General features: G+C 43.0%; 1 protein-coding gene across 3 annotated transcripts in view; it reads right to left on the bottom strand.

Annotated features, from left to right (window-relative positions):
* Nucleotides 1–325: 325 nt before the first annotated feature.
* The window catches only part of rassf1 (Ras association domain family member 1), a 109,857-nt gene continuing 99,375 nt past the window's right edge, over nt 326–10,807 (bottom strand). For all 3 annotated transcript variants that reach the window (XM_059944403.1, XM_059944404.1, XM_059944405.1), the window contains 3 exons: nt 9,650–9,953; nt 6,550–6,665; nt 326–2,763 (listed from right to left, as the gene is read on the bottom strand). In XM_059944403.1, the coding sequence (XP_059800386.1) occupies nt 2,617–2,763; nt 6,550–6,665; nt 9,650–9,953 (567 nt within the window). In that variant the 3' untranslated portion in view covers nt 326–2,616. The remainder of the gene's footprint in view (nt 2,764–6,549; nt 6,666–9,649; nt 9,954–10,807) is intronic.

The raw sequence follows: 10,807 nt of genomic DNA, 5'->3' as shown, positions 1-10,807 counted from the left end.
AATGTAGTCCACAAAGTCAAGAGTAGTCAGATCCTGAAACCATCTGTGACAGATACCATGGTAAAATTAAATGGGAACTGTTGAGATTGCAGTGTGAATAAATGTTGATAGAAGAGCATAATTATAACATTGAGACAGCAGGATCTGGAAAGAGGAAATTTAAGCCATATGAATGACTTTGTTTTTACAAGTGGTTTTTAAAATATGTAAATTTAGAAAGGCAATTTGAAATAGAGCTTTGCCTCAGAACTTGGGGAAGGCACATCACTGGACACAAGGTAAGCAATCTTAGTTTTAAAAACACAAAAACCACAGAACTAGTTACTCAGTTCACATTTTTATTGAATAAAACTTAAAATACAACATAATTTATAAACTTCTTTAGTCAGGTGGACTAGTTCAGTTCAGATCATAGCCCGTTCCTCTTAGACTGCTGGTTGTACCCTACCACTATTCACAAAGTCAGTTTCTGCTTTTCAATGGATTCACAGAGCTGTGTGAGCAGAAGCAGGCCCACAATATCATGCCTCTCCTCCTGGGGAACAGTACCAGTCCTAAGCTGACAGTCTATCAAACCAGAGTGACCATCACAGAGAATTCTGAACCTGTCCTCGCCTTTAGTTCAAAAAGGAATTTACAGCCTGCAGTCAGGAGCACTGGAACATTCAGCAAATCAGGCCACATCTGCAGTGAGGAAAACACGTTCAGGTGAAAGACCCTTCATCAGAACTGTGGGGGAAAAATACTGATTTGTTTTCTCTTTTCCAATTCTGAAGAAGGATCTTTGACCTGAAAATAACTTTTGCACAGATACTACCTGACCTGCTAAGTGGTTCCAACTATCTGAGATTTCCAGCATCTGTAGCTTTTTTTAAAATGAATTTTATTTTGATTCCTGAGCCAAATCAACTCACACCAGGGTCTAAACCTGAAACCCCATAATGCACAAGGCTCAGAATTCACCAACAGCCATTGGAAATGGATTTCTGTTCCAAGAGACATTTGTGCAAATAATTGTGACTTAAAATTATTGCTAACAAGATACACATAACAAATGTACACCTGCCCACTGGTGAATTTAGCATCAAGATGTATCCAGGTTTGCATTCTGCTAGTGAATTGCAGCTTTGAATTATGATGACTGTTTACTGAGTGATTACCCCAAAAATAAATTGCCCTTAGCCTAAAATAATCAAGAATCACCACTAATTTCTCACACGTGCAACTTTGCCTGCTGAACACCGCTTAATGCCAATGCTCCAAACCTTTCATGTCCCACTCCCCCTCCCACTTCAGACTTACTGCCTTGACATTGAGCTGGTCCCCAAACTTGCCAAATACACACCAAACTGATGCTCACACACATTACACTGAACTAAGCTGGCTACTCAATCACCTCACCCAAGCCAATGTAACCATTCCATTCACATCACCCACACCATACCAGTTGTTTTCCCCTCTGCCCCCATTCTAAACTGCATCCCCTCACTGAGCCAAGCCCATACTGTACCCTGATAGCCTAAATACAACTGAACTCCTTACATCTCATTTCTCTTTTTCAAGCGACCCGTGTTCAACTCCAGCCACTGTCTGTAAGGAGTTTGGATGTTCTCCCCATGACCTTGAGGGTTTCCTCTGGGTGCTCCTGTTTCCACTCACATTCAAAAGATGTAAGGGTTAGTAGGTTTATTGGTCCCATGGGTGTAATTGGCTAGCATGGGCTTGTTGGGTTAAAGGGCTTGTTACCATGCTGCATCGCTAAAATAAAATAAATTAAAGGAATACATACTACATTCTGACAGAAACAATGAGTCACCCTGACTCTACCATCTTGCTTTCAGCTGGCATTGGTGTGAGAGGATTGATGTGCTGAACAAGTTTGGAGTTAGGGAGGATTTGAAGACCTTATGTTCTCTTCCTGCTCATTTAAGCTCCTAAGGTTTTGTTCACCAACTTTAGCCCTGATCCTAGAGTCAGACTGAGCTAAAAATTCTCATCCATGGGAAATCCCATCAATACCAGAATGAAATTCCTTTGTTGTTATTATCTACATAACACAGATTTTTTTTACACTTCAATAGATATCAGTGCTTGTGTGGTGGATGAGAATGCAGTGTAAGCAACCAAAGGAAATTGCTACAGGACCGCTGCCCCCATCATACAAGCAATGGTGAATGAACTGCTCAGATTATGTGAGGAAATCATGAAACTCTGTACCTTCATCTGCATGGTCACCTCCTAGTAAAGCAGGAAGCTGCTCAAGGTAGCAGGGTGAAGAGATTTCCTTCCTTGGGCAGAGACTTCCCACAAACAGCTTGCAACTGTTCAGTTCAGCATCAAGTAAAGAACTCAGTCACACTTACTAATGTCAGGCAGATCTTCTATACCACACAATATCCCACCCAGCTCATAGTAACTCACTCAAAACAACTTGTATTCTCCACAGTTTGTACTTTGCTCCTGGCCAAACCAGGTAACACTGATTCAAGAACTTCACCGTTCATATATGTGAGCGCGTGCACAAGATTTTTATTTCCCCCCTCTCATTCTCTCGCTCTCTCTCTCTCTCTCTCTCTCTCGCTTTCTCTCTTGTCACTTGATGGCGAGGCATTCTGGTCAACCAGGGGAGCGGTTGGCAAGCTCCTCTTGCATCTTCTGCCGGCAACGGGCGTACTTTCCGAACATCTGCCTGACGTGCTCCTCCTCCTCCCGCTGTAGGATTCGCAGGAAGTTCTGCAGCTCTGGTACAGTGAAGGCATCCCACTGAACAAAGAAAGAGAAACACTCATGGTCACTGCTCCTCACAAACTCATTTTACCTTTGCTCCTAAATCACAATAGCACATCTGTAGCTCTCCGAGGGTGAACCAGTCAAGCTTGTTGGACTTTATATACTGCTTCCCTTGTTTTCAGCACAGCCAAAGTGTTTTAAAACCCCAATATCATTACTGTCATAATATAGAAAACATAGCTGCCAATTTGTAAATGACAAGCTTCCACAAAAGCAACAAACTAATGACTGTTTAACTATTTTTATAATTTTGGTTCAGGGATGATTTTGCAGCCCAGCTATTCTTCAATATCATCCTACATCAAAGGCAGCAGTACCTTGGTTTAATGTCGTGTCTGAAAGAAAGCAGCTGTGTAGCTCTCTCATACGGAACTAAAATATATGCTCAACTTTCTAAGCATTGGATCTGATATCATGACTGTGTCTCAGAGATGAGCGTTCTACCAAGTGGGTACATCTGTTCGTAGTCTTGGTCCTTCAATGTGACTTAATTGACACCATTTTGAAAGCTCTATGAGTTGTTTCCTGTGACTAAAGATGAGCTCAGATGTAAGGCATTTATGTGCTCATTTTAGCCAGAAATGTTACACATAAGACCATAAGACAGAGGAGCAGAATCAGGCCATCTGGCCCATCGAGTCTGCTCCGTCGTTCAATCATGGCTGATCCTTCTTTTTAATCTCCTCCTCAACCCCAGTTCCCAGCCTTCTCCCTGTAACCTTTGATGCCATGTCCAATCAAGAACCTATCAATCTCTGCCTTAAATACACCCAACAACCTGGCCTCCACAGCTGCATATGGCAACAACTTCCACAATCACCACCCTTTGACTAAAGAAATCTCTCTGCATCTCTTTTGAAAGGGCGCCCCTCTATCCTGAGGTTGTGCCCTCTTGTCCTAGACTCCCCCACTACTGGAAACATCCTTTCCACATCTACTCTGTCCAGGCCTTTCAACATTCAAAAGGTTTCAATGAGATCTCCCCTCATCCTTCTGAATTCCGGTGAGTACGCACCCAGAGCCATCAAACGTTCATCGTATGATAACCCTTGCATTTCTGGAATCATCCTTGCGAACCTCCTTCAGACCCTCTCCAACACCAGCACACCTTTTCTAAGATAATGGGCCCAAAACTGTCCACAATACTCAAGGTGAGGCCTCACCAGTGCCCTATAAAGCCTCAGCATCACACCCTTGCTCTTGTTCTATAGAACTCTTGAAATGAATGCTAATGTGGCATTTGCCTTCCTCACCACCAACTCAACCTGCAAATTAACCTTCAGGGTGAACACTCCCAAGCTCCTTTGCATCTCAGATTCCTGGATTTTCTCCCCATTTAGAAAACAGCCTGCACATTTACTTCTACTACCAAAGTGCATGACCATACATTTTCCAACATTATATATCATTTGCCACTTTCTTGCCCATTCTCCTAATCTGTCCAAGTCCTTCTGCATCCTACCTGTTTCCTCAATACTACCTGCCCCTCCACCAATCTTCACATCATCTGCAATCTTGACAAGAGCCATCTATTCCATCATCTAAATGATTTATATACAGCATAAAAAGTGATCCCAACACCGACCCCTGCAGAACACCACTATTCACTGGCAGCCAACCAGAAAAGGATCCTTTTCTTCCCACTCACTGCCTCCTGCCAACCAGCCAGTGCACTATCCATGCTAGTAACTTTCCTGTAATACCATGGGCTCTTAACTTGGTAAGCAGCCTCATGTGTGGCACCTTGTCAAAGGCCTTCTGAAAATCCAAATGTACAACACCCACTGAATCCCCTTTATTTATCCTACTTGTAATTTCCTCAAATACCAACAGGTTTGTCAGGCAAGATTTTCCCTGAAGGAAACCATGCTGACTTTATACTATCTATTCCTGTGTCACCAAGTACTCCATCACCTCATCCTTAACAATTGACTCCAACATCTTCCCAGCTACTGAGGTCAGGCTAACTGGTCTATAATTTCCTTTCTACTGCCTTCCTCCTTTCTTAAGGAGTGGAGTAACATTTGCAATTTTCCAGTCCTCTGGTACCATGCCAGAGTCCAATGATTTTTGAAAGATCATCTCTCATGCCACCACAATCTAACGCTACCTCTTTCAGGACCCTAGGGTGCTGTTCATCTGGTCTGGGTGTCTTACGCACCTTTAGGTCTTTCAGCTTTTTGAGCACCTTCTCTCTTGTAGTAGTAACTGCACCCACTTCTCTTCCTTCACACACTACAACATCAAGCATACTGCGAGTGTCCTCCACAGTGAAGACTGACACAAAATACTCATTTAATTCTTCAGCCATCTTCTTGTTCCTCATTATTATCTCTCCTGCCTCATTTTCTAGTGGTCCTATATCCACTCTTATTTCTCTTTTATTTTTAACATTCTTCAAAAAATTTTTACTATCCACTTTGATATTATTTGCTAGCTTGCTTTCATATTTCATCTTTTCCCTTTTAATGATTTTTTTTAGTTACTTTCTGTAGGTTTTTAAAACCCCTATCATCTATCTTCCCACTATTTTTTCTTTGTTATATGCCCTTTCTGTTATTTTTACAGTAGCTTTGACTTCCCTTGTCAGCCACGGTTGTACTATTTTGCCATTTGAGTAATTCTTCACTTTCAGAATACACAGGTCCTGCACCTTCCTCATTTTTCCCAGAAACAATCACCATTGCTGCTCTGCGGACATCCCAGTCAGCAGGTCCTTCCAATTTACTTTGGCAGCTCCTCACTCATACCACTGTAATTTCCCTTACTCTACATACTGCTGCATCAGACTTTACTTTCTCCCTATCAAATTTCAGGTTGAACTCAATCATATTGTGATCTCTGGTTCCTAAGAGTTTTTACCTTAAGCTCCCTAATTGCCTCCAGTTCATTATATATCAAGGACCTTAGGAGAGTGGAGGGCTGGATCTTATACATTCAACTGGAACACTAAATTTCAGAGCTTGTTCCTATCGTTGAGGATAAACCCATCAAGATTAGCATTTATTCATCACCTCGGTCAGCTTGTTCTGATAAAACAGTCTGGATTGCTCAGTCACTCCCAAGGACAGGAGTCAACATTGATGTAGGTGGCTGGACTCATGTCCACGTCGGACCAAGTAAAGAAAGCATTTTTCTCTGTAAATTACATTACAGGTGTGGTGAACTACATATACCTGTCTGGACACTCCCCCTGCTGACTGCTTCTGTGGCTCCTCCCACAGACCCCTGTATAAAGGTGATCAAGGCCTGAACCCGGCCTCTCAGTCTCCAGGATGTAGTATGGTGGTCACTCACTGTTTGTTCCTTCTTCCAGTCAATAAAAGCCGATATCTCGCCTTACGTCTCAGAGTGAGTTATTGATGGTGCATCAACAGGACCAGCTAGATGTGCTACCAACCCTAATTCCTGGAATTTTAGACCAAAATTCCTTGATCTATATTCTATGGATATTAGTTTGTACTACTAAAAAATAATTGCTAAACAATATAACTTGTACACTCTTGCAACAATCTAATGTGGTAAAATAGAAAGGATGTTTTGAGTCGCATGTCAGTTTAATCCCATACTTAATATTAAAATGTAGAACAAAACAGCACAGGAACAGCCTCTTTGGCCCGCCATGTTGTGCTGAACCAATCAAATTAGTAACCAAAATATTATTAAACATACTTCACCCAGTTAGAATTCTTCTGATTTTGTAACTAAGCCAAGTATCTGGAACTTTATGCCTAAACTACCAGCATAAGATTGACTTACATTCACTTCCCCTGTTTCATTCTCTTTCAGGACGAGACTTAACATCTTCTCATCCGGCCCAGCCAGCAGCCTCAGGTACAAGGGGTGTTCATCGTCAGAAAGTTTCCGAGTATAAACTGCAGAGGGGAAAATGCAGCAAAATTTTAAGTTTCTTATTTAATTACACAGTTGTACAATCAAGACTGCAGTTCAACCTGCGATTCTCAAAGAATCCCTCCTCCCACTTCCCTGGTTATGAGCAGAAGGGACTGATTGCAGTGCGAATGCTCCTAGGTGCCAAGTTTTATGACACATATTCAGAAAACGAATCAAGCATATTCAGACAGCCACACTTTGACTTTTGCACCCCAACCCTCCCCTTGTTTGCATTACTTAGCTCATCAGCAGTGACTCACTGAATGCTCATCGTTCAGCGTCTGGACATGCAGTTTCAATCTGAGTAGATGCATCAGACTCTGGACACATGCGGTTGACATCCAGCAGCTTAACATTCTGGAGTCGGAAAACGGCAGCTCAGAAACAAAGGGTAATGGTAATGGTGTAACTTCACAGGGAGTCTGGCCTGGGTTGCAATTGACGACTTAGCCAGTGACAAGGGGACGACTCAATGCCAGTAAATAAATGTTGTATTTAGTTGTTTAAATATATAGAGTGGAAAAGCCCTTATGGGCCCAATGAACTGCAACACCCAGCAGTCCACCTATTTAATCCCAGCCTAATCACAGGACAATTTACAATGATCAATTACCTACCAACCAGTAAGTCTCTGGACTGTAGGAGGAAAACATACAAACTCCTTACAGACTGCCAGAATTAGCTCTGAACGCCAAAGCCCTGAGCTGTAATAGTGTTGTGCTAACTGCTACACTACTATGGTGTCCTGTTTTAAAAAGTTTGCTTAATCTGAAGTTTCAAATGTCTGTTGATAAAGCACCCGTGAAGCCGAATGTCAGTAGATTGTCATTAATTTATTGTCATTCTTCAGCACATAAGTGAATGGAGAACAACATAATTGTTACTCTGGATCTGAAGTAACATAAAATAAAAACATTAAGCATAAAGAACACAATAAAATAAGACATAAGATTAGCTTGTGTATATTGGTTGATTATATTACATAAAGTGAATGCTAGGTAGTGTATCAAGTTTGTTATTTTAGTGCCATCTGTGGATAAGAGGCCCATAAGATTTTTGTAAACACAACTGACCCAGCATAACACAAAAACTAGCTGGGAAAGTACAGGGTTTGCATTTCCTAAGTCTAGCTTCACTGCTTTTAACAAAAAGCATTTATAAGGGAGGATACGGGAAATACGTCCAAACCAAATCTCCAGAGTGCAGCCTATGGGCCAAAACACCACATCCTTATGTCGGAGTTGGCAGGGTATCAGTAAATTCCAATTTCTATTTATGTCAGGATTTCCTCTCAACAGAAGTGAACGTGAGGATTTTAATCAAATTGGCAAACTACCTGGACACGATCAGTCATTCAATGCATTTCTGAACACAGCATTTTTAGGAACAGGAAATGACCATTTGACTCCTGAACATGCCTGGACTCTTTCGAGTGCTGAATATACCTACACTGGCTCAGCTGCACTTAGTATATTAAAACAAAGTCGCATCTGCTGCTTTGCTTCTGGCATGACAGCCACAAATCCTCAACTGTGCCCTGCTTTCTGCCAAAAGATCCTCTTGTGGTAGGGTGTTCTGCTGGCAAAGCTCGTTGTGAAAAGGAAAAGTGAAATTTCAAGCCTTGATTAACTATGCGATTTTACCCTACAGAAGACGACTGGTTTTAGCTCAGGTCTCCCTTTCCTCTTCCTCTATGCCAACTTCCTTCTCCATGCCTTTGACTCACTGGGCAGCCCACTCACTTTGTCAGAAGATTGCAGGGTCATGTTCTTGTGCACATAACCTAGCTGACTCTGCAGTACTGGGTAAGGCACCACTGCTGGAGTTGCTGTCCATAGAATGAAAAATTTAACCGAGGCCCTCTCATGTCTGTGCAAAAGACAATTACATAATCCCATGAAAAATAGGGGGAAAACTGCCCCCCATCCCCTGGCAAACATTTATTTCCGAGCAGATGCTCTGCCATTACAACAACGCTGTGTGATGTTTCTGAAAGCTAATTAGTTGCTACATTTTCTACAATAACAAGTGGTGTCCATGGGGTGCCCACGGAATGGTGGCGCCTCTGCTGAAGGTGCTGGTTTCCATTCTAGGATGGAGCATTCACCTCTGATCCCACCAGACACACAGTTCTCATCTGTGACTCCAAGTAGCTGGTTGCGTGTGACAGCAGCCACACTGCAGGTGGGTGTAGTCAGTGGGCCTCATAGCCCAGTGAGACAGGGACATGCCTGTCCTCAGTGCGTGAAATCGGCCCTGGCAGAATGGGCGGCTGAGATCCAACGGCCGGGTAGTTTGTTCTGTAACACTTCATGGAGAGCGAAGTGCAAGACAAGGCACAGGAAAAGTCATAGTCATCCACTGTAACCAGGGAAGACCCCAGCTGCGATAACCACTTGTACCACTGGACCTGACTTTCAAGGTCGAGAGAGTGGAATTGCCCCAGTGCAATGGCTTCTCCACTTTAAACAACCTCTGTACTCACAAATTGGATTCACTCAAATGCGCAGCAGAAGAAATGCACAGATCTACCTTTGTCGGATATGATGGACAACCCATCATATTGGAAGACATGTTGGGATGTTATGAGATCGAGAATGGCAATATTTTTGCTATGTGTGTGCATGCCCTTAACTCCTGGTGGAGTCATCAGGGCGCCGTCATGACAAACGTTTTGCACCAATCTTTTTGGTCATTGCTCATCATACGGCATCTGAAACCTGGCGGAGCCCCTCCCTCTCCAAGTTTTTTTTAACGAGGTCGAGTTGCTAGCTCAACACTCAACCCAAGCATGGATGGAGAGCGTGCAAGGGAGCTGGCTGGATTCGAACTCGGGACCTCACCCCGAAGTCCTACGCTGATGCTACTATGCCACCAGCCGGCACAATATTTCCTGCATTTGCAGAATCTCTTGTGTTACTACTTTACTGGCCTGAGGACAGCAATATTCTCTGAATAGACATACCTTGATCGTCTTTCTCAATCCGTTCAAACAGGGCAAACTTGCGGGGATTATCCACCACCATGAACTTGTTGAGCAGTGCTTTGATCACCTCGCTGGCCTTTGTGTGGCTGCTGATGTGCAAGTGCTTTACGGTGTCCTTCGGGAGGTAGAAGGACGTGCGCCGCTTTATCGACTGCGGCCGTGCTGGCGTTGCTGCCTTCTTGGTGTCGTAAATTGACTGAGGCTTCGTGTTTGCAGAGACAGAGATTGGTCTTACCAACTTCAGCTGCACCTTTATGAACCCGGTGTACGTGCCATCACTGTTCTGTGGAGGTGATGGAAGTAGAGAAATGTCAGAGCTGTCAATCGTCACGTTTACATTGTGCCCTCTGTCCTAATCCACGCTGAAGCAAAGCTTGGATCGCAGGCTCATTTTTACTAAGCTAATTTTGCTCCAGCAATCCACTAACTTCTGCTGAGGTACCATTTGGTTGTGATGTTGCTCACTGGTTGTAATTAATTATTCTAACTTAACAACAATGAGCAGGCATTTGAGGTATTGAAAGGCACAGGAAGTCTATGAAACTCGAGCTAACGACTGTACTTTTAAGGTCTAGAGCACTGCAGCACAGAAACAGGCCCTGTAACTCATCTAGTCAATGTGAAGCCATGATTCTGCTTAGTCCCATTGATATGCACCAAAACCATAGCCCTCCATACCCCTCCCCAACCATGTACTCATCTAAATTTCTCTTCAATGCTGAAATCAAACCTGTATCTATCGCTTCCACAGGCAGCTCGTTTCATCCCCCTTAAATACTTCACTTTGCACCCTTAACCTATGACCTGTAGGTCCAGTCTCACCCAGCCTCAGTGGAAAAGCCTGTTTGTATTTGCCCTGTGTATACCCCTCGTGATTTTGTATACTCCTATCAAATCCCCCTTCATTCTCCTACACTCCAGGGAATAAAGTCCTAACCTACTCAACCTTTCCCTATAACTTAGGTCCTCAGGTCTCAACAACATCCTTATAAATTTTCTCTGTACTCTTTCAATCTTATTTACATCATTCTTGTAGGTAGGTGACCAGAACTGCACACAGTATTCCGAATTAAGCCTTATACAACTTCAACATCTCAACTCTTGTACTCAATACTTTGATTTATGAAGGTCTTTACA

This window comes from Hypanus sabinus, chromosome 19 (genome assembly GCF_030144855.1).
Source record: "Hypanus sabinus isolate sHypSab1 chromosome 19, sHypSab1.hap1, whole genome shotgun sequence".
Lineage (NCBI taxonomy): Eukaryota > Metazoa > Chordata > Chondrichthyes > Myliobatiformes > Dasyatidae > Hypanus > Hypanus sabinus.
Note: the sequence above shows the minus strand (reverse complement) of the source record. Positions and strands in the feature narration are given on the sequence as shown.